Below are 24,911 nucleotides of genomic sequence, written 5' to 3' on the forward strand. Positions count from 1 at the left end.
AGAGAAAACAGGCTTAGTTGAATGGCTAGCCAGTCTCTAGCACCAGAGATAGGGACCTTGGTGTTAAGCAAGCAGGAGCTGCTATAGGTTGTTTATTAATAAATTTAACATAGACCTACTGAGTACATACTATATGTTGGATGCTATGTTATGCACTGAGTAGGCTTTTGAGCAAAGTAGTGACATGGAGAAAGTGTTTTGAGAAATTAGTCCGGTGGCAAGGTATAAAACAAGAGAAGGCAAACTCTAAGTTGGGGAGGATGGTAAGGAAGCTGCGGTCTTTCTCCAGCTGCGGGTCAGCGAGGTTGTCCATACACGTAACAGTATCAATAGTATCAATGACAATAATGATTACTGTGTGCCATGCAGGTTTATAATCGACTTTTCATGTACTTATAGATCACTCAAACTTATGATTCAAGTCCTGTTCTTAGTTTTCCTTTTATGGATGGGGAAGCAATACTTTAAATTATTAAATCATTTGTCCATATTCACATAAATCTTAGCAGGGCCTGAAGATTCGAAGTTAAGAAGTCAATGCTATTTTAGAACTACTGTCGAATTAATCAAATAGAAATAAATCTAATGGAAACATAATGAGTTTAGGAGGACAATGATGAAAAACCCGGTTACTGATTTGAGAGGGTCATTGAAACATTAAAAGACTATAGTAAACTGAATAAGAAGAAGTAAAATTAGAGAAACAACCTGTTAAGAAATATCACTATGCTCAAGCATACTCGATTGGATTTAGATCAGTTTCTAATGAGAGTTCTTGGTAAATGCTAAGCTGCTTATGTATAGGACCTCTTTGTTAACTATAAGCACTTGCAGTAAATCATTTATAATCTCTAATTCCTTATTCTGATAAATATGCCAGAACACTCATTTCGGTCTGACATCTTTGTCATGATCATAATACGTATAAGCTCAAACAATAAACTTAATTCTTGTCTGCTATTTCCAGAACTATCAGGACACACCAGAAACTTTGGGTTGTTGATGTGACATTCTGTTTTTGGCAGTTGACTGTTGGGATGGCCCCGACGGAGAGCCGGTCGTACACCACGGTTACACGCTCACTTCAAAGATCCTCTTCAGGGATGTTGTGGAGACCATCAACAAGCATGCCTTTGTGAAGAACGAGTAAGTAGAGCAGCAGCTGGGAGCCAGGCTCAGCAGGCACATGGACCACTGCCTGATGTAACACGGCCACCAAGCCACACACTTCCTTGGAGTCTACGTCTCGCTTTCTCCTGCCCTGGTTCTCTCCTTCCTTCCCAACAAAACACCGAACAAACAAGGGCCGCATGTACATACTTTCTTGTGCTCCCTTTATTCCTTACCCCATTCTCTCTCAAGATGTTGCCTCCTCGAAGCATGTTCTTACAAAGAGTGACCTCAAAATTTCTAAAGCCAGGGTGTACAGAGTGTCTATAAAGTTTAGAAACACAGGTTACTATACATAATAAATAGCTTATTGGGATTATATTGCAGTACAGTAAAATAATAATATCTTGGTTTCCAGATTTGCTGGATGTCCTATGTATACTGAAATGCCTGGGGTCCTTATGTTGCTTGACCCCTCCTTGGCATTTGATAATGGTGATAATTTTCTCCTTAATACTTGCTTTTGGGGGGCCTCTATTATAGCATTCTCTCCTCTATTGCTGCCATTGCTTCTCGACCTCTTTCTTTAGCCTACGGTCTTCTAGTCCGTTTCCTCACTCCTTTAATGGTCACTATTTCCTAAGTTGTTGTCCTTGGTCTACTTTTTGGTTATTTGCCCATTATATATCCAGAATGTTTTCCCTAAGTTTCAGAGATATATTGAAAAATTCTTACTACAAATTCATCTGAGTATCCCATAGGTACCTGAAATTTAACAAATTTCATTATTTATGCAGGCGTTTACTTAGATATTTAAAGGCGCCCACTCTAAGCCAGGCACACCACAATAGGTTTGGGGAACCTCAACACTGAGCAAGGATAAGACTCCTACCAGCACGGGGCCGCCACCCCAAACTGAACTCAGCCTTTCCTTCCGCCAAGCGTCCCCTTGCTCCATTTCCTTCCAGTTAGGAGGCTAGCACTGTTTACCAATGGCTTTACCTAGAAACTGGGAGTCCACTCTCGATTCAGCCAATCTTTTCAGTCCTACTTGCTACATTATCTTTTGACTCCACTGCCCCCTCTTCATTTTCATTTCTCTTTGGTTTCTCCTCCACGCTGGTGTAGTATGTTCCTTTCTGAAAATATAAGCTGATGTTGTGATTCTTGAAGTCCTTCAAAGACTCCCTGTTGTACATGGTCATGCCTTCCGTGCCCTTCAAGGCCTGGCCTCTTCCTGCTCTTCCAGTGTTGTCTCCCACTGTTGCTCCACAGAGACTTGGGCTTCTGCCGTCACTGACTGTCTTCCGGAGTCCCTAGGGATCTCAGTGCTTTCACAGACCCTACCCTCACCTGTGCCGTTCTCTCTGTCTGAAACACTCATCTCCATTATTCCACCTGCCCAATTCTTGCTCATCCTAGAAGACTGCTTAGGCGTTGGCAAACTTACCAATACTACAACTGATTTAAATGCTGCTTTTCACTGTCCTTAGCACTCAACATATTTCTATCATATCATACAGCACCTTCTTGCAATTGTTGGTGACTTGGCTCCTTTTAAGTAGTTAGGACCATGAACTCCTTGAAAATATGTGGCTATGTCTTATTCATTCATTTTTAAAAGAAATTAAAAATAAAACTTTATTCCCCACCCCCTTTTTTTTGACTGCTATGTGCGTCTTACAGGATCTCAGTTCCCCAACCAGGCACTGAACCCGGGCCCCAGCAGTGAAAGCCCAGGATCCTAACCGCGAGGCCACCAGGGAACTCCCCCTTATTCATTCTTTATTGCCTAGCCAGTGCCTGCAATATACCAGACATTCAAGAAATGATTTTTGCATTAAAAGAGGCAAATTAAAATTACAATTGCATGAAATTAATTTTATAGACATTAGTAGCCTTTAATATTTCTAACATTTCGTCTTCTCATTAATTAAATATGAAGTTAAAGTGCTGTTCTGATGAGAGACACTTGCTGCATAGCAGGTTTGGTTTGTGGTGTCTTCCACATGGAAGAATCCGAGTACTAAATTCTGATGGGTCTTTTTACCCTGATTGCTACTAATCTTAGCCAAGTTGATGAAGTGATTTGCCGTTATTTTCCAACATGTGAAGTAGGGCATTGAGAAGACCTCCTGTCTATGTACTTCGGAGGACCCTCTGGTGACTTGACTATGCTTACTTAAAGTCTGGGGATCCTTAGGAGAAAAGCACTTCAAATTAAAACAGTTAATAAGCTTGTTTAGCACATTTTATTTTATTTTTTTTTTTTTTTATTTTTTTTTTTTTGGCTGTGTTGGGTTTTCGTTTCTGTGCGAGGGCTTTCTCTAGTTGCGGCGAGCGGGGGCCACTCTTCATCGCGGTGCGCGGGCCTCTCACTATCGCGGCCCCTCCCGCTGCGGAGCACGGGCTCCAGACGCGCAGGCTCAGTAGTTGTGGCTCAGGGGCCGAGCTGCTCCGCGGCATGTGGGATCTTCCCAGACCAGGGCTTGAACCCGTGTCCCCTGCATTGGCCGGCAGATTCTCAACCACTGCGCCACCAGGGAAGCCCCCTGTTTAGCACATTTTAAAAGTGCAGCTTTAAGTTCTAGTTGCATCTTTTTTTTTATTTTTTTCCGGCCGTGCCGCCCAGCATGTGGGATCTTAGTTCCCCAACCAGGGATTGAACTCGCACCCCCCTACAGTGGACGTGCAGAGTCTTAACCACTGGACTGCCAGGGAAGTCCCAAAATGAAAATGTTTTGTTTTGTTTCATGTGTGGGTTTTTTTGGCCTCAACACACCGTACGCGGAACTTCCTTGACCAGGGATTGAACCCATGCCCCTGAGTGGAAGGGCAGTGTCTTAACCACTGGACCACCAAGGAAGTCCTTAGTTGCATCTTTACACCAGGGTTTCTCAACCTTGGCACTATTGACATTTTGGATCAGATAATTCTTTGTGATGGGGAACTGTCTTGTGCATTGCAGGATGGTGAGCAAATTCGTGACTTCTACTCACTAAACACCAGTGGCAACCCCCATCCCCAACATTGTGACCACCAAAAATGTCTTCAGACATTGACAAATGTCCCTTTGGAAGGGTGCCACACAGTTGCCCCAGCCCCTGTCGAGAAGCACTGCTTCATACACCAAGCATCATTAGACACTGATAGCCTTTTTATAAACAGATTGATAATTTAAAAATCCATTGCTAGAACTCCCTGATGTGACTGCGCAGACAACTCAGGGTTGCTAGTCTGCTGTTTTTCTCTCTTTCTAACACTCTGGGGTAAAACCCATGTGAGGACACAGGAGCAAACAGATTATAGTCCGGTAACCAAACCGACCTCAGTCACAAAGGTTCATCTCTCGTATTACCTCTGGCATCAAGTTTACTAATGAGGATAGAATGTAATTTCAGGAGGTCACAGCCTGTATTGTGGAGTTTGTGCTTCTCATACAAGCGCATAAATAAATTTTTTTCTCCATATAGATGTATTAGGCAAGTTAAATATTGGTGTGACTATTCCGGAAAAAAATATATTGCCTAGTACTTCAGAAGATATGTGATGGAAACTAGAAAAAAAATGAAAATAAGCCTGAATTTGTTTTTCTGAGGAAAAAACGAAGTCAGAAGAGGAGTAAGGTCGTGGAATTGTTGCTGGTTCCTAAGGCTGTCTGTACTAATCGCTCCACTGGGGTCTCACATTCTCTGCACAGAACCCTGAGTGCTGGAGGAGAGTGAATGCTTGACTTTTTTTTTCCTTTCTGAAAGTAAAGACTAGTGTATAATTCTATACAAATGATTTTGAAATGCCTGACACAGGACGCTATAAAACACAAAATTCCATTGTGTTATTTTATCCTTAATAGTAATTTTCAAGCTGTGTGTTGAATATATATTTTTAGAGTAAATATCTTCATTTAATGATAGTCTCCTAGATGTTTCTAGACTTTTGAATAAATAATACAAAATTACCTTATGAGTTTTCTTTCTTTAGGTTTCTTATCTCTCAAATTTTTCTCTTTTATTTTTCCTTGTAAAAGAGACAAAATATATGTACTGTGTGTGTGCATGTGTGTTTGAGGGAGAGATAGAGCTACAAAATATTAGACTAAGTCATCTCATATGGATTGGTATTTTGTTCACCCTTTATGCCTGGTAAAATATATTTGGCCAGAGGAGTTTGTTATTTTTTTTAATGCATCTCTCATCTTTTTCATTTTAGAAGCATTTTAATTATCACCTCACTCACAAATACTGTCACTAGGCTTGTAAGAACATAATGAATACAGAATAATTTTCAAAAGTCCCTGTGAGTTGCTGTATTCGACACCTTTACAATGTGCTGCTGTTCTCTCAGGTTCCCGGTCATACTGTCTATTGAGAATCACTGCAGTGTCCAGCAGCAAAGGAAAATTGCTCAGTACCTGAAAGGAATATTCCGAGACAAACTCGACCTGTCATCTGTAGACGCAGGAGAGACCAAGCAGCTTCCAAGCCCTCAAAGTTTGAAAGGCAAAATCCTAGTGAAGGTAATTACCTCAGGAATGCAATAAAAGGCACTAATAACCTGCTAAGCCCTCCCTCCCTTAAGGACTGAAAACTGGTTTATCAAGAGAATAATAGTCAATATATGAAGGGTTGTCTAGATTTGTGCATGCACCTTGTTCCAACTTATTTATAGTCATACCTTCAGAAAAAGCTTGTTACTGACTGACCACGTATGCTGGGATTTGTTTTTATGAAGTGAGAACCTCAATACTGTAAACCAAATACTGAATATTTTAGTCTGTAGTAGTTGACGCTGGAGAGGGGTCTGTGTACGGGAGCCCTGGATTACATGTGTCCGTATCCAAAAGCATTTCTTTCAGATTCTTCTCTGCCATTTCAAGCTCCAATAACTGTCTGTCAAAAAAAGTCTTCACGGTTGGTCAGCCTTGGTTATGTAAGTGAGAAGAGCTCGCTTCAAAGTAGAGCACACGTTCAGACACAGTAGGATTCGTGTGTATGCGGAGGAGCAGTAGGTGAATAGAATGGCATTTCATAAACAGATCTTCTGAGGGAGAAAACTTACTATCTGAAATGAATATTATTAATGCAAGGAATAGCCAGAAAGACAGCTCCTTGTGTTCTCAGATTGCTGATGTGATTTTATTTAATTGCAGTTAATTTTGTGTGTTTGGACTAAAAGCATCTTGGATAGTTGTATTGTTTTGAGACTAAAAACCTAAGGAAAAGCAGTAGAGTATTAATGATCAAATGGGGTTATATTTTACTTAAAAAGGGTGTGTACAAAAACCAAATATCACAGAGGAGGCACCGGAAAGTCAGATAGTGTAATTTCATAGCAAGACTTTAACTGGGGCTTTAAGAGAGGACAGCAAATGGGAAAGATGGAAAGTATTCATCTTTAGAATGGGTCAAAACCTGTTTTTCTATCAGTTAAATGAGAGTTATAGGCTGAATCCATCAAAGGGGTGTCATTGGGCATTTGTACGTGTGAAAGCATTTTGAATAAAAGCTCCAATTATATAATGCAAGAAATAACGTTAAGGTCAATTTTCCTGAAGTCTTGCTAACGCAGTCTCTTGTGGTGAAAACTGATTGCTAGGTTAGAAAGCTCAGTGTCAGCTTTATAGCCTTGTAAATGTTTCCATGTTCCCAAATGGTCTTTAGCCAAGCGTCAGAAGGTTAAATGCAGAATGAGTCCATCTGATTGAAATACTTCTCATTTGGACAGTGGAACTTAAGGAATATTTGATATGAACTCATTGAATCCCTTCTGCATAACTGAGCTTTGGATCATTGGGCATAGACTGTCCTAGGGCTAATGGGCACCAGGATGAATTGAAGCCAGAAGACCTGAGGCACTCGTTGGAAGGAGTGGCAGCAATGTGGGCTGTGGGTATTTCAAAGCAGCTGCAGTCCATTTGCTAGTAGTAACCTTCTCCAGACTTTAAGGAGATTTCTTAGATCTCTGGACCAACACACTCCCATTTGAAGCAACAAAAAGGGAACTGATTTTCCTAAGTTCCTTTAGCATCAGAGCAGTCTGTGATCCAAAAGGCAGCATTTGAATGGCTACTTACCACTTTGGAGATGGACAAGTTGTTTATTATTATAACCGTGACACACAAACTTTCCAACCGTGTGTGTATACACACACACACACACACACACACACACACACTAGTCCCTCAGTACCCACAGGATTGGTTCCAAATCCACAATGCTCAAGCCCCTCATATGAAATGGCCTAGTACAGTTGGCTCTTCACATCTGTGGATTCAACCAACCCTTGGGTACAGAGGGCCAACTGTGTGTGTATGTATCTCCTAAAAATTAAACAAAAATTTGCTTTTGAACAAAAATAATAACGAACTTAGTAATTTTCCGTAGACTCATTACTGAAAGAAAACTTATCTGGTCCAAGCATTTTACTTTTACAGATGTGTCATAGAGCAGTTACCGCTGTCCTGGGGCCATGCAGCTAAAAGCTAAGAGATGGCTATGGTTCCAGTCTCTAGAAATATTTCCATGTACCATGGAGGAATTAATCTAATTCTTGAGTGTGACTCCTGCATGAAATAGTATGTATATCTGAAGGGGACTCCTAGGTCATTCTTTGTTTACACTGGACCACTGTTAAGTTCATAAAATTCTACCTAAGTTTATTCTATAATTTTCCTCAGGCGTAACACTGTTCATAAGAGGCGTTAAGAAACAATCTTCTGTGGTGTTGCTTTTCTTCCTATCTGCCTGTATAAAGTATCTTTCAAAGACCAGGAATGTGGAAAAAGCTGGCAGAAGATATGGCCCTGATGTCTTTTAATGGGATTTTGAAAGGACTGAAAGTGAGGGCGCCTTGTGAATACTCTAGATGGCAACTTTCTCTCCTTGCTTCCCCACCTACTGCCACATTTAAGTAAAGGGGATTTGAAGCTTAGTGCCACATTTATATATCTATAGCTATATATATTCCTGTGGAAAAGAATGTAGTTTTCACTTTGCAGATAGCACATACAAATAAGAAATATATTACATAGGGGTATGAAGGCAAATTAAATACCACCTTTTTAAACCTATAACCATCCTTTTGTAAGTTGAAGAAAATATTTAAGTATTCAAATTCTAAGAGTTTGGATTCTTAATACAGATTTTGTTTTCATTACATAAATGATTTAACCAGCTTTGAATCTATCTCTTTGCCAAGCCCTTTAGGTCAAGAGCTTTGGGTATCAGGGAAGATGCAGGAAACTGGGAGGGAGAGTTCTCTGAAAATCTGACTGTGCTGGTGGTCCTGTGGAGGGAGGAGAAATGGATAAGGGGAAGATCCAGAGTGCTGAAGGCGGGCCAGTCACGGTGTGAAGAGCAGGAATATATAACAGAAGTCACTGGAGCTCTAGTTTAGAGAAGGTCAGCCTGGGTAGTAGTCTGGGATGATATTTAGAAATTTATCATTACTTTTGGCTGCCAAGCATATGAACATCCTTCCACGTTTAAAGAATTTCCCCCATCTTTATGCTTTTGCTGTATTCCATTCATTCAACGGGGTCACTAGGTCCAGCCCACACTCAAGGGGAAGGCATTATAGAAGTACACGAATACCAAGAGGTAGGAACCATTGGGGGTATTTTAGAGGCTGTCTACCACAGTGACCTTGGTCCCTTAGCCACAGAGTCTGGTTCTGCCCCCTCTGCCCCCCAAGATTCCGGGAGTGATTCAATTTCCTATTAATATTCCTTTCTGCTTACAAGTAAGATGCTTTTACTGATACGGATGGTTAGCTGTCCTAGAAGCCCTTATCAGGCCCCTGGGCCATGCCTTCTGCTTTTTTTTTTACTTTTACTTTTTCTGAATATAAATTGGGAAATGTAGAAAAGGAGAAAATAACTATCACCCATAATGCTGTTACCCAGAGATTCGTACTCCTAATAATGGGCCATATTTCTTGCCAGATTTTTTTCCCTGAGTTTTTATATATCATTGAGATCATAATGTGCGTATAATTCTATAACTTGGGTTTTCTACCATTTTGTTATAAGAATTCCCCCTTGTTGTCCAAAAGCCCCGATTCCTAAAGTGTGTTGGTGAGTGGTTGCGAGGGGCATGTCCTGGCTGGGCAGGAGTGTCATTGCATTGTCCATAAAAGCAGGTCTGGTCAGTGCAGAGGACACAGCCAGCAGGAGAGAAGGGCGCGTTTAACCTGCTCAGGAGAACAAGCTGCTCTAAGGACATGGGATCGGGTGATGCCTGTATATGACGAGTCATATATTCTCGAACAGAAGCCTGGTCTGATTTTTACTTGTAAATATAGTATCCCTAATTAATTGTATTTAATTGGAAGTAATAAAACTGCCTTTTCTTGAAAGTCTCTTCTCCCTTTGTTTTGCCCCTAATTCAAGCGATCTGCCTTCAAGTCAGTCTGAAGTAATGATTGGCAAGGGGATAACAAATTTTATTTTCATTTTTTTTTTTAAACTTTTTACTTTATATTGGAGAATAGTTGATTAACAATGTTGTGATAGTTTCAGGTGTACAGCAGAGTGATTCATTTATACATATACATGTATCTATTCTTTTTCAAATTCTTTTCCCATTTAGGTTGTTACATAATATGAGCAGAGTTCCCTGTGCTATACAGTAGGTCCTTGTTGGTTATCCATTTTAAATATATTAGTGTGTACACGTCAGTCCCACACTCCCTAACTATCTCTTCCCCCACTCCCCGTAACCATAAGTTTGTTCTCTATGAGATGTTTCTGTTTTATAAATAAGTTCATTTGTATCATTTCTTTTTAGATTCTGCATCGATATCATACAGTATTTCTCTTTCTCTGTCTGACTTAACTTCACTCAGTATGACAGTCTATTTTCATTTTTCAATTTTTAAAAATTATTTTTAATTGTAAAATACACACAACATAGAACTTACCTACCATCTTAACCATTTTTAAGTGTAAAGTTCAGCTGTGTCAAGTACATTGACATTGCCATGTACAGAACTCTTTTCTTGCAAAACCAAAACTTCATACTCATTAAACAGCTCCCATCTTCCCCACCACCCATTTCCTCCAGCCCCTGGATACCACTGTTTTACTTCCTGTCTCTATGAATTTGGCTACTCTGGGTACCTTATATAAGTGGAATCATACAACAGTTGTCTTTTGTGACTGGCTTATTTCCTTTAGCCTAATGTCCTCAAGGTTCATCCATGTTGTAACATGAGTCAGAATTTCCTTACTTTTAAAAGCTGAATAACATTTCAGTGTATGCATATACCACTTTTTGTTTATCCATTCATCTGTTGGTAGACACTGGGTTATTTCCACGTTTTGGCTATTGTGAATTTTCATTTTTCATTTCCTATTTTATTTTTTAACTGAAGTATAGTTGACTTACAATATTATATTAGTTTCAGGTGTATAACAGAGTGATTCAATACTTTTATAGATTAGACTCAATTTAAAGTTATTATAAAATAATTGCTGTATTTCCCTGTGCTGTACAATATATCCTTGTAGCTTACTTTATACATAGTAGTTTGTACCTCTTAATTCCCATACCCCTATCTTGCTGAATTTTCATCTTTAAATTGAGTGTTTTGTTTCATTTCAGGGCAAGAAGTTACCTTATCACCTTGGAGATGATGCAGAGGAAGGGGAAGTTTCCGATGAAGACAGTGCAGATGAAATTGAAGATGAGTGCAAGTTCAAGCTCCATTATGTAAGTTACAGGCTTGGCCATAATTTTTACCCTCTATGTGCTACAGTAAAAATTGCTGCTGTGTTGGAATCTTCACAGATATGGTGGCTGTAGTGTAAAAAGGATATTTATTGAAAATTACTTTGTGTGCTGACACAAAGACTCCCAAATGTTTATTGAGTGAGTGAGTCAAGGATACTTGTGTCCTAGAGTTGGAAGGAATGTTAGTGATTAACCCATCTGACCCTCTCTCCAGGGACAAATTCCCTCCTATTACAGCTTGGTCAAAACTCAAATTGCGGTTGGAAATTTCACTGTCTGATTACATAAATGGGCTTTAAGCCCCACCAGGCTGCCTGTCAAAGCTGGCTCGCAGAACCCAGCTGCAAGTGTGTACGCTTCTCTAGAATGCTCATCCCCTCCCTAAGAGAATGTACCTTGGACCAGAAGATTTCCAAGCTCTTCCAGACATGGGTCTCTTGGCTAAATCTTAAATTTGCCACATTTCAGATAAAATGGCATAGAATAGTTTGCCAACTGCATGGTGCTTCAGACCTCTGTCCTAGATCAAGGAGTTGCCTTTGTAGAAAAGCACTGTTTAGCCAGGTAATCCAATGGAAATGCAAACCTGGGAGAACTGTAAGGCTTAAAGACCTCCCCCACCCCCCATCACTATGGGGGACTAGGGCTTCTTGACTTCCCCCACCTTCTACAACTCACGTGATTTCCAGGAACATATGACAATCTGAGAGTAGCACCTGCTCATGTTAATTTGTTGTAAGGTTTACAATTTCATTTCTACAGAAAAGTAGTATTCCTCTAGATGTCTGGACCATTGTTCTACCCTCTAAAAAAAGAGAAATATTGTATAAAATCTGCTAATTTACATTATTGCCCTGAATTCAATTACTACATCATTAAAAAAGTCTACTCTCTTTGAAATAATAGTAACTGTGATGACTTCCTATAGGTATTAAAGAGAGCTGGTATTATTTTCAAAGAGGGCAAGAGCTTAATGACAGCTGAAGTCTCAGTAGATAGTTCTTTCTTGGCTTTAATGCATTTTAGAAGGGATGAAGTGGAGAAGACTCAGCCTTGAAGTGAAAAGGAAAAATTACCATCTGTATTAATCTATTGCCTTTTAATAGTTTTTATTAGCTCAATTAAATACCACTAATAGGGCTATGGTTACAGAAAATTAATCTCAAGAGATTTACATAAGTGAAAATACAGTTAATATTTTAGTTTCTTTTTTGCTCTTCCAGCTAATTGCTATTTTTGTAATTAATTACTTGCGATTATAGGTAATTTCGTTCTTTCTTTAAGCTTTATTTTATAAGCCAGATTTTTGTCTCTGAATTTCAATATCTTTGCCTCTTGTTTCCCAAAACTCTTGGTTGCCAGCCTCAGAGTAGTCTATCCTTTAGAAGCAAGGAGCAGAGAGTCTTGACTAAGTTATGTGTTTAAGGAATGTAGTTTTTAGTGAAAATGAGTGGTGGAAATTTAGCTATTGATACTATCACAATAGTCATTTATTGCTCTGAGTAAAACCCAAGTTATTCTAGTTTCTAAATCCACCCAGTAATATAAAATTTTTTCTGATGTCAGTGAGCCTTCTAACTTTCTAAGTTAAATATCTATAATTATAAAAGAGAATTAGCTATAGTTTTATGGAAACAAACCAATAAATTCACCTGTGAAAATATCCAACTGGGTTCCTCTCAATCTTCAAAGTCTCTTGGTTGATGTCTAGGAACACATATAGGTCGAGAGTTTAGAATGTGATTCCATAAAGCTAGCCATGATCTTTCATTTGGATTCTTTGATTTGGGCCTAAGTGAAAGTGGAGAGCACCTTACCTGTAACGTTTTACAAGTGTCTCTCTGTTAGACTTTAAGAGAGAAAATATATAAAGAAATCAACATTCTAGTGGAAATATATAAGGTTTTTACTCATCTTTTTCAAATCTTTTTTTGGTCTATTTTTGAGCTCTTCTGAGAAAAGGCAGTGCTGTATTTAGAAAGCCAAAGTGTTATCCCATAATCGGTCAATTTCTAGTTCTGTTGTCAGCAGAGGGCTCAAATGCCTTATCTGAGTGTTGAATGTAAATTGTCTGATCTAAATCGAGTGTCTCATCATATTTCTGCAAAGGCGGATGTACTGTGCATAGTTTGTATGAAACCAATAATTACCTTAGAGGAAGTTCTTAACCTCAGTTTTAAGTTAACAGAATGTGGTTAGATTTATAAGTTATATCTGAATTATTGCAATAAATAAAGATTTTCAGCTTAGCATTCATGAACACTGGAATGCTAGCTGTCATGGGGCTTATGCAAGATTCGTTGGCACATTCAAAAGATTTTTATGGAGGAACTCCTGTTGGAGATGCACCAACATGCTGTAGGTGTTGGGGCATATATCAATGAACAAAACAGAGAAAAATCTCTGCCTTCGTGGAGTCTCTACATTGGTGGGAGAAGGGAGGATAGACAATAAGTAACATGTGTAGTGTATTAGGCAGTGGTAAGTGCTAAAGGGAAAAAGGGAGGGAAGACATGTAGAAAGTGTGTGTGTAAAGGGTCTGTTGACGTTTTAGATGGGATGGCCAGGAAAGGTCTCACAGAGAAGGTAACATGTGAGCAAAGACCGGAAAGAGGCGAGGTTAGCCATGCTCATATCTGGGGGAGGTTGTTCCAGGCGGAGGGAACAGCAGATGCAGAGGTCAGAAGCAGGATCTGTGGCTCGCCCAGCTTTACCCGGACGTTAGAACAGAGAGGGAGGCAGGACCCTCACGCTGGCCTTCTTACTCCTCCTAGTCTACCGTCTAGCTAAGGGATTCAAACCACACCGAAAGCTTTTGCTCTTTTAAGAAATGCTTTCTTTTGAATTAATTGAATCCTTTAAGCTTCTACCTCATTAATTTGAGGCTTCAGCCGTAGAGAAAATCTGGCTCATACTGTAATAAGCCATAGGTAAAGCCGGTGTGTTCAATGACCCAAGAATCACACAGCTCAAAGACTCCGGGGACAGCTTCGTTTCAGCCACAGCACAGTAATCTAACAGATTTGATTCAGTGGGGCCAGCTCACCGTTATTCATCTTTAAGGGGTCCTCTAATGTCAGTGTGCCTTACAGACTTTCCACCCCCATAGTTCAACCTCACTGATTATTTGCCTCTTCTGCCGAGCTATTCAGTATCTTTTTCCTTGCACTCTGAATCTGGGTTCAGCCAGCTTCTTAGGTACAAACATCAAGCTGTCTGTCTCCTACATGAAGCTCATCCCGTGAACACCAAGCCTTCCAACAAGTTTAAACAAGCCCTAGTAGAGTAACATGTAACCACTTTTTGTGTTATGTTAGTACCCTAAAACCATTATTCACTCTGCATGTCTCACACTAAACACTTTAATAGTTTCCTCCCTCCCTACTACCTTAGATTGACCTTCTTTCCTAAGTTATTCATTTTATGATTTGAGCCATTTTAAGGACGATTATGAATCTTGTTGTTTTAAGACTTGTCAGCACTCATGGAAAGGATGAGTTACCTCATGATGTTGTGAGGTCCTGTTCCTCGGTAAACACCCACGTGCCGGGCATGCTGTTGCATCCTGGTGACAAGGGGTGAGGAGTGGAAGGTGAGCTGAAGATTCCAGTTGTTTTCTAGTATATGATACAATTTCTTCCTCCCTGCCCTGCCAGAGAGTTAAGGTAATGAACATTTAAGGTCTAATGTACTGTATTTATTATCGATATGTGTATGTATATATTTCCCTTATATTTCAAAGTTATTATCTTCTGAGAATTATTGCCGAGAACTCAACTATCCCTGTTGTTTTTTGAAATTAATTTTTATTGGAGTGTAGTTGATTTACAGTGTTGTGTCAGTTTCTGCTGTATAGCAAGGTGAATCAGCTATACATATACATATATCCACTCTTTTTTAGATTCTTTTCCCATATAGGTCATTACAGAGTATTGAGTAGAGTTCTCTGTGCTATACAGTAGGTTCATACTAGTTATCTGTTTTATATACAGTAGTGTGTCTATGTCGATCCCAGTCTCCCAATTTATCCCTCCCTCTTTCCCCCTTGGTAACCATAAGTTTGTTTTCTACAACTATTTCTTGTTGGTAATATGTCTTTCCTTTCTATTCTAGCTGTTCTGTGACTTCACTATTAAATGACTAGGAGTAGGTTTATTTTTCTTAGCACTCAGTATTCACTTACTACTGGAGAACTCATGTTTTCTTTCATTCTAGAAAATTCTCAACAGTTTTTTTCTTCAAATATGTTTTTATGCCATTTCATCAGTCTTCTTTTTCTGGAAATACTATTAGATTTAGGTTAGAATCTTAGTTTATTTTCTATATCTCTTAATTCTTTAATGTTTTCTTTATGTCTCTGCTGATTCTGGGTACTATATATTTACAGTATTATTTTCCAATTCATTAATTATCTCTTTGACTACGTCTGGTCTAGAGTTTATCCCAGCTATTCTTTTAATTTCAATGACTATGTACTTGATTTACAAAATTTTTATTGTTTTTTTTTTTCATAGACACCTGTTCTTATTTTACTGTTTGGCTTCTTAGTTTCTTGTTCTTTTTATGGAGCTATTTCTTTATATCTTTGAGCATCTAAACATATTTATTTCAAAGTGAAAGAGTAAGTCTCCTTTCCATGTGTTGATGTTTTTAGCCCTCCCTCTTAGCATTAGTTTTTCCACATGGGTTTTAGAATTTTGGGTTGAATATTCAGTTTTGAGTGGAATTTTTTTTCCCCTTCCATTCTCCTTCTTTCTGTATTTAACCTTCTTATCTAGTGGTTTTGGGATTGCTTCTACTTGAACACTAAGCACCCCCCACCCCCATGGTGCCCACACATATACACACAGCCCACCTGTGCCCCTAGTTCCTAACCAGACCTTACATTGATTGAGAATTCTCTGACACTAGAGATGTTGAAGATATTACCCATTCAGTCACCAAGCAAACCAGCACTTTGGTTGTCTTCTTATTCTTCCCTCTTTTGATATTAAATTTTGAATCTTCCTCACAGTAGCTTTTTTGGGTTTTTTTTTTTTTTTTTTTAATGTTTCCTATTATAAGCGAGGATCCCATTCCAGCTTTCTTCACCACCTTGGTTTCATGTTAAGAGACCAGCTCTAATCTCCCACAGCATGTGGAGCACTTTTAGTTTCTATTGTACTATAAGATATAAATTCTTGGCCACCTTTGCCCACTGTGAATGTGGAGCTCAGCTACATTTATGATCTGCAGTGATCTTGTTTATTTTATTTCGACCAAGATTATGACTTTTCTCTTTGTTAGTTCTTCTGTCATTGGAGCAGTGGGGGACTTCAAAGCATGAATGTACACTGTCATATATAAACCCACATGTATGTACAGATGCACAAACCCAGACTTACATTCATTTTAGACAGTATTTTTTTGTTTTTTTCTTAATGTATATGAAGAATGGTTGCTCTAATAACATTTAAAAATGTTTGCTTAACAGCTCTGAAGAAACATTACCTTTTGCTATTTTTCTGACATTGTACTATTATTTTTTTATACCTGAGCTAAAATCAGCTTTTAAATATGAACCACTTGTTGAACCCTTATTAGCACCAGCACTATGCTAAGGACTTTATACTTATAGAATTTCATTTTATTCCTATAGCCATGGGGATGGGGTTGAAACTATCATTTCTAATGTTTTACAGATTAGGAAAATGGGGTTGTGATAGATAAAGTAATTAATCTAGTGATTAATTTAGAGGAGGAAAATTATATGGGCCATCCTTGCTCTCAAGCATGATATTTTGTATGACCTCTCAAATTTATGTCTTTTGGGGAGTTCATCTAGCTGGAGAGACACACTTATCACACTGGCAACAAATAATAACAAACTTGACATATTGTTATGTCATGTGGAATTGACTTAAGAGAATGTGAATTCAGAGGAAAGAGAGCTGAGGGTAGCCTGGAATACCCAGAGTAGGTCAGATGACATACTAGGTAGCAGTCATCAAACACACAGGCTTTGGAGCCTAGGTCAAAGCCTGGCTCTGCCACTCTAGGCCTCAGTTTCTTTATCCTCATCTTCTAAATAGACATCAAAATAATACGTCAAAATGTTTTTCTGGCTCTCTGACCTGCCTCCCACCTTCATCAGTTGCGTTCACACTCCTGGGAAGGGGTTGTCCCAGTTGGCTCTGAACTGTGGTAGGAGTGTCCTCTCCTGGCTGACATTGACCTCTGACCTGGAGAAGGAGCAGGTCTACAAACCTAGGGGACTCTCATGACCTTGCACAAGTACATTGTGTGACTGGCCATAATATCTTGGAAATCTTGAAGTCATCCATTTTATCTCCTTATCTTCCTGGGGATCTCTACTCTTTAAAAAAGCTATTACTATGTGAAAAAATCTTGAGACAAACAGAAAGAATAAGGGTTCTAAATTCTGATTCTTACTGAGAGCAGCTAAATTAATAGACTCTATATTATAAGAATAAGCAATTTATTTTTAATTTTTTAATTTTTATTTTATATTGGAGTATAGTTGATTCACAATGTTGTGTTAGTTTCAGGTGTACTGCAAAGTGATTCATTTCACGGAATTAGAACAAAAATTTTTACAATTTGTATGGAAACACAAAAGACCCTGAATAGCCAAAGCAATTTTGAGAAAGAAAAACGGAGCTGGAGAAATCAGGCTCCCTGACTTCAGACTATACTACAAAGCTACAGTAATCAAAACAGTATGGTATTGGAACAGAAACAGAAATATAGATCTGTGGAACAGGATAGAAAGTCCAGAGATAAACCTATGCACCTATGGTCACCTAATCTATGACAAAGGAGGCAGAATATACAATGGAAGAAAGAAAGTCTCTTCAATAAGTGGTACTGGGAAAACTGGACAGCTACATGTAAAAGAATGAAATTAGAACACTCCCTAACACCATACACAAAAATAAACTCAAAATGGATTAAAGATCTAAATGTAAGGCTGGGATACTATAAAACTCTTAGAGGAAAACATAGGCAGAACACTCTCTGACATGAATTGCCTTAAGATATTTTTTGATCCACCTCCTAGAGTAATGAAAATAAAAGCAAAAATAAACAAATGGGACCTAATGAAACTTAAAAGCTTCTGCACAGCAAAGGAAACCATAAACAAAATGAAAAAACCCACAGAATGGGAGAAAATATTTGCAAATGAATTGACCAACAAGGGATTAATCTCCAAAACATACGAAGAGCTCATGCAGCTCAATATCAAAAAAACAACCCAATCAAAAATTGGGCAGAAGATCTAAATAGACACTTCTCCAAAGAAGACCTACAGATGACCAAAAAGCACATGAAAAGATGCTCAACATCACTAATTATTAGAGAAAAGCAAATCAAAACTACAATGAGGTATCACCTCACACCTGTCAGAATGGCCATCATCAAAAAATATACAAACAATAAATGCTGGAGAGGGTGTGGAGAAAAGGGAACCCTCCTACGCTGTTGCTGGGAATGTAAATTGGTACAATCATTATGGAGAACAGTATGGAGGTTCCTTAAAAAACTAAAAATAGAGCTACCATATGATTCAGTTATACATATACATATATCTATTCTTTTTCAGATTCTTTTCCCTTATAGGCTATTACAGAGTATTAAATAGAGTTCTCTATGCTATACAGTAGGTCCTTGTAGATTATCTATTTTATATATAGTAGTGCATATGTGTTAATCTCAACCTCCTAATTTATCCCTCCCCCCTACCTTTCCCCTTTGGTAACCATAAGTTTATTTTCTATGTCTGTGAGTCTATTTCTGTTTTGTCAATAAGTTCATTTGTGTCATTTTTTTAGATTCCACACATAAGTGATGTAAGATATTTGTCTTTCTCTGACTTCACTTAGTATGATAATCTCTAGGTCCACCCATGTTGCTGCAAATGGCATTATTTTGTTCTTTTTTATGGCTGAGTAATATTCTATTGTATTATATATGTACCACACCTTCTTTATCCATTCCTCTGTTGATGGACATTTAGGTTGCTTCCATGTCTTGGCTATTGTAAATAGTGCTGCAATGAACATTGAGGTGCATGTATCTTTTCAAATTATGGTTTTCTCTGGATATATGTCCAGGAGTGGGATTGCTGGATCATATGGTAGCTCTATTTTTAGTTGTTTAAGGAACCTCCATACTATTTTGCATAGTGGCTACACCAATTTACATTCCCACCAACAGTGTAGGAGGGTTTCCTTTTCTCCACACCCTCTCCAGCATTTATTGTCTGTACATTTTTTGATGATGGCCATTCTGAATGGTGTGAGGTGATACCTTATTGTAGTTTTGATTTGCATTTCTCTAATAATTAGTGATGTTGAACATCTTTTAACGTGCTTTTTGGCCATCTGTATGTCTTCTTTGGAGAAATGTCTGTTTAGATCTTCTGCCCATTTTTTTAAAATATATTTTTTATTGAATTATAGTTGAATTACAGTGTTGTGTTAATTACTGCTGTACAGCAAAGTGACTCAGTTATACATATATATATACACTCTTTTTCATATTTTCCATTATGGTTTATCAGAGGATTTTGAATATAGTTACCTGTGCTCTACAGTAAGACCTTTTTGTTTATTCTATATATTCCAGTTTGCATCTGCTAATCCCAAACTCCCAATCCAACCCTCTTCCACCCCCCTCCCCCTTGGCAACCACCAGTCTGTTCTTTGTGTTCCTGATTCTGTTTCTGTTTCATAGATAGTTTCTTATGTGTCATATTTTATGAGTGATATCATATGGTATTTGTCTTTCTCTTTCTGACTTACTTCACTTAGTATGATAATCTTTAGTTGCATCCATGTTGCTGCAAATGGCATTATTTCATTCTTTTTTATGGCTGAGTAGTATTTCACTGTATATATGTACCACATCGTCTTTATCCATTCATCTGTCAATGGACATTTAGGTTGTTTCCATGTCTTGGCTATTGTGAATAGTGCTGCTACGAACATAAGGATCCATGTATCTTTTTGAATTATAGTTTTGTCTGGATATATGCTCAGGAGTGGGATTGCTGGATCATGTGGTAATTGTATTTTTAGTTTTCAGAGGAACCTCCATACCATTTTCCACAGTGCTTCTGTCCCTTTTTTGATTGAGGTGTTTGTTTTTTTGATACTGAGCTGCATGAGCTGTTTGTATATTTTAGAGATTAATCCCTTGTCGGTTGCATCGTTTGCAAATATTTTCTTCCATTCTGAAACTAATATAATATAATATAATATTGTAAATCAACTATACTTAAGTTTTACAAAAAGGAATAGTGACTTCTCCTGGTTGGAAATATAAGCCATTCTCATCCTCTGCCATAGTTGTATAAATTTGACTTATTATGTAGTAAAGGAATGAAATCATTATTTAACTGAAGAAAAAAGAGGAAAATGATTATCATAAGGGTTAAGTTAAGTTCATACTCTGTAAAGAACTCAGAACAATGCCTGGCACATAATTTGTACTCAATAAATGTTAGATACGATCAGTAAGAAGAATAGCAGCTGCAGCATGATTATTGCTAATGTAAGTCCTGAGCTGGTCCTTGAGCAGAAGAAAGTGTTTTAAGGGAGCTAAAGGAGCAGGCAGGAGACAGGAGAGGACAGGAGTAAATGCACAGCCTCGGATGGCTGAGAAGCAGCTCCTCTTCAGCCCAAGACACTCAGGTGGCCAGCTTGGAGAGCTCTAAGGCACTCACAAAGGGCAGCTAATATATTATCCTTCCTGTCTGCAACTCTAGCCCAGAGGGGGAAAAAAGACATTTTGGGACAGTGAGATATTCCAGTGTTTTGTTTTTCATTTTTAAAGCAAAGGCCCCAACTTTGGCTGCACATTGGAATGACAGGGGAGCTTTCAAAAATCCCAATGCCCTGGTCCTCGCCCAGAGATCCCATGTAATTGGTCTGGGGTGGGGCCTGGAATTTTGCCACATGTCCCTGGTGATTCCAGTGTGCAGCCCAGGTAGAGCACCCCTCTGCATGGTGGTCGAGAGAACCCCTCATTAAGGGGCAGCCCACTCCCAACCCACTCCCTCCCCTTTCCTGCTGCTTCCCAGCCTGGAAGTGGTCAGCCCTCTCTGTTTCCAGTGATCCTTTCATTTCACGCTGGAGACAAAACAAGAATGTGTTTTGTATTTGACTTATTTATTTGTGGTTGATATTCCTAGATCATATTTGCTTCTCAGAAATGGGAATTAGGAAGCCTGCTTGCGGCTCAGGTGGAAACTACTCCAGACAATATTGAAGGGCTGCTCTCCCCTCCCCGCCCCACTCCAGCTGCAATATCCTCCCTCTCCCACCGCTCAGGGAACAAAAGAGCAAGATGCATATGGCTTTCAGCTCTGGTCCCTGCTGCAGCTGCACGGCGGCTGACTGTTGCCAGGTTAAGTGTGTCTCAGCTTTCTTTCGGTAGTGCTATTGGGTTCCGGGGCCGAACGATAATATATTAATGAAACCTCAGCCACACATTTATTTATTCTTGTGCTGTAAATCACAGGGAAGAAAAAGATCAACAGGCAGAAATATCGTTCCTTCAGCAACTCCCAGTGTTGAGAGGCTGTGAAGTGAATAATTATAGCCTTTGTGTTAAGCATTCATTATTTCACCAGCACCAGTCGGTCCGGCTTTGTATCTTTAGCCTTGTTTTGCTGTTGCTGAAAGTGTTTGGGCATAACTGCCACGGTTCATTTCCTCGCTGTCTCTGACTCCTCACGTGGCCCTGAGCCAGGCAAGGAAACTGATGCTTACTTATTTGGGGCATTTGTGCGACACCAGGCATGTTAGGTGCTCTTACACGCTTTCTCTTTTGGATCTTTCAACACACGTGCTCCCTGCCAGGCTCTGGGTCACTTGATGAAACGTGTTGGGAGTTTGAGACCTGGACTTCCTTTCTCGGATTCACTTCTTTTTTTAAGAAATTTATTTATTTATTTATTTTCGGCTGCATGGCACGTGGGATCTTAGCTCCCCGACCAGGGATCAAACCCTCGCCCCCAGCATTGGAAGCTTGGAGTCTTACCCACTGGACCGCCAGGGAAGTCCCTCTTGGATTCACTTCTGACCTTAAGTGAAACCTACTATTGTATATTTTTCTACAGAGGGATTGTGATGCTTTATTTCCCAGATGTCCTGTAGGAATAAAGATTATTTAAAATATGATTAATTTGACTCAGGAATTTATCTTTTTCTGTAACAGTAGAAAAGGGACGACTGCAGCGCTGTATGGTGAAGTAGACACAGAATTTTGAATTGGAAGTCTTACGTCCCAACTCAGCCACTTCATAGGCATGTGTGTTTGGACAAGGTGTTGAATCTTTCTGCCTCTGCATCATTATGAGTAAAATCTGGCTAGTCTTATGCTGCCTTAAAGGGTCTTGGGTGGTTCAAAGTGTTGTTACATGACAGCACTTTGTAAGCCTTAGCACAGCATATAAAGTCTTAGTTGCTTTCTCTGTGTTTCCCGGTGCTCTTTTCTCCATGTTCATATAGGTTACTAGTTCTCATAGATACTGCTTTGCTCAAGTTTTGCTCATGTTGGAATGCTTTTACCCTACTCTTTGCCAGATTATCAACTCTTATTCATACAACCCATTGTAGAAGGTTGATTTGTGGCCAGCGAGAGATATGTCCAAGTCCTACCATCTGGTACCTATGAGTTTGACCTTATTTGGAAAAAGACTCTTTGTAGATGTAATTAGGTTAAGAATCTTGAGATGAGATCATTCTGAATTAACCGGGTGACCCTTAAAAATCCAATGACAAGTGTCCTTATTTTGTGGGTCCTTATTTTGTCCTTAATTTGCAGCTCATCCTTTATTAATGTTAGGAGTGGGGACAACAGGAGAAGGCCATGCAAAGACAGGCAGAGACAAGAGTTATGTTGCCACAAGCCAAGGAGTGCTTGGTGCCACCATAAACTGGAAGAAGCAAGGAAGGGTTTTTCCCTGAGAGCCTTGGGGAGGCTGAAAGTAGCACTGACAACAGCTTGACTTCATACTTCTGGCCTCTAGAACTGTGAAAAAATAAATATCTCTTCATTTTAAGCTACCAGGTTTGTGGTAACTTATTGTAGCAGCCGCAGGAGCCTAATACACGCCTCTTTTGAGGCTCGGCTCAAGTGTCCTCTGCTCCTGGAAGTCTCTCCTGCATTCCCAAGGCTGGGCGAGCTGCCCCTCCTCTGTGTGCCCATCTGTCACCCTACAGGCACCTGTTGTGTAATTATGCACTGATGTGTCTGTCTCCTCTGTGACACTGAGAGTTCTATGACAGTGGGGTTGTACCTTATCAATGTTTTCACCTTGCATATAACAGCTCAATATATGTTTGTTTTATGCAAAATGCTCTCAAACTCTCTCTCACCTGTATTAACTCCCCCACCAGCACATTGGTCTTAGTGCTCGCAGTGGGAACCAATGCGTCTGGCTTTTCCTTTTTTTTTTTTTTTTTTTGAATTTTTGAATTTTATTTTGTTTTTTATATAGCAAGTTCTTATTAGTTACCCATTTTATACATATTAGTGTATATATGTCAATCCCAATCTCCCAATTCATCACACACACACACCCCCCCCGCCATTTTCCCCCCTTGGTGTCCTTACGTTTGTTCTCTACATATGTGTCTCAATTTCTGCCCTGCAAACCGGTTCATCTGTACCATTTTTCTAGGTTCCACATATATATGTTAATACACGATATTTGTTTTTCTCTTTCTGACTTACTTCACTCTGTATGACAGTCTCTAGATCCATCCACGTCTCTACAAATGACCCAATTTCATTCCTTTCTATGGCTGAGTAATATTTCATTATATATATGTACCACATCTGCTTTATCCAGTCGTCTGTCAGTAGGCATTTAGGTTGCTTCTATGACCTGGCTATTGTAAATAGTGCTGCAATGAACATTGGGGTGCATGTGTCTTTCTGAATTATGGTTTTCTCTAAGTATATGCCCAGTAGTGGGATTGCTGGGTCATATGGTAATTTTATTTTTAGTTTTTTAAGGAACCTCCATAGTGTTCTCCATAGTGGCTGTATCAATTTACATTCCCACCAACAGTGCAAGAGGGTTCCCTTTTCTCCACACCCTCTCCAGCATTTGTTGTTTGTAGATTTTCTGATGATGCCCATTCTAACTGGTGTGAGGTGATACCTCACTGTAGTTTTGATTTGCATTTCTCTAATAATTAGTGATGTTGAGCAGCTTTTCATGTGCTTCTTGGCCATCTGTATGTCTTCTTTGGAGAAATGTCTATTTAGGTCTTCTGCCCATTTTTGGATTGGGTTGTTTTTTTTTTTTCTATTGAGCTGCATGAGCTGTTTATATATTTTGGAGATTAATGCTTTGTCTGTTGATTTCTTTGCAAATATTTTCTTCCATTCTGAGGGTTGTCCTTTCATCTTGTTTGTAGTTTCCTTTGCTTTGCAAAAGCTTTTAAGTTGCATTAGGTCCCATTTATTTTTGTTTTTATTTCCATTACTCTAGGAGGTGGATCAAAAAAGATCTTGCTGTGATTTATGTCAAAGAGTAGTCTTCCTATGTCTTCCTTTAAGAGTTTTATAGTGTCTGGTCTTACATTTAGGCCTCTAATCCATTTTGAGTTTATTTTTGTGTATGGTGTTAAGGAGTGTTCTAATTTCATTCCTTTACATGTAGCTGTCAAGTTTTCCCAGCACCACTTATACAGTGGAGAAAAGACAGTCTCTTAAATATCTTTGCCTCCTTTCTCATAGATTAGTTGACAATAGGTGTGTAGGTTTATTTCTGGTCTTTCTATCCTGTTCCATTGATCTATGTTTCTGTTTTTGTGCCAGTACCATATTGTCTTGATTACTGTAGCTTTGTAGTAGAGTCTGAAGTCAGGGAGTCTGATTCCTCCAGCTACGTTTTTTTCCCTCAAGACCGCTTTGGCTATTCGGGGTCTTTTGTGTCTCCATACAAATGTTAAGATTTTATTGTTCTAGTTCTGTGAAAAATACCATTGGTAATTTGATAGGGATTGCACTGAATCTGTAGATTGCTTTGGGTAGTATAGTCATTTTCAA

General features: G+C 39.1%; 1 protein-coding gene across 1 annotated transcript in view; it reads left to right on the forward strand.

The window, feature by feature from the left end:
- PLCH1 (phospholipase C eta 1) overlaps window positions 1-24,911 on the forward strand; it is a 238,967-nt gene that overhangs the window by 175,679 nt on the left and 38,377 nt on the right. Inside the window, exons 9-11 of the mRNA XM_059920073.1 lie at window positions 1,026-1,146; window positions 5,455-5,626; window positions 10,713-10,820. Of these exons, the coding sequence (XP_059776056.1) occupies window positions 1,026-1,146; window positions 5,455-5,626; window positions 10,713-10,820 (401 nt within the window). The remainder of the gene's footprint in view (window positions 1-1,025; window positions 1,147-5,454; window positions 5,627-10,712; window positions 10,821-24,911) is intronic.

Source organism: Balaenoptera ricei, chromosome 4 (assembly GCF_028023285.1).
Source record: "Balaenoptera ricei isolate mBalRic1 chromosome 4, mBalRic1.hap2, whole genome shotgun sequence".
NCBI classification, from domain to species: Eukaryota; Metazoa; Chordata; class Mammalia; order Artiodactyla; family Balaenopteridae; genus Balaenoptera; species Balaenoptera ricei.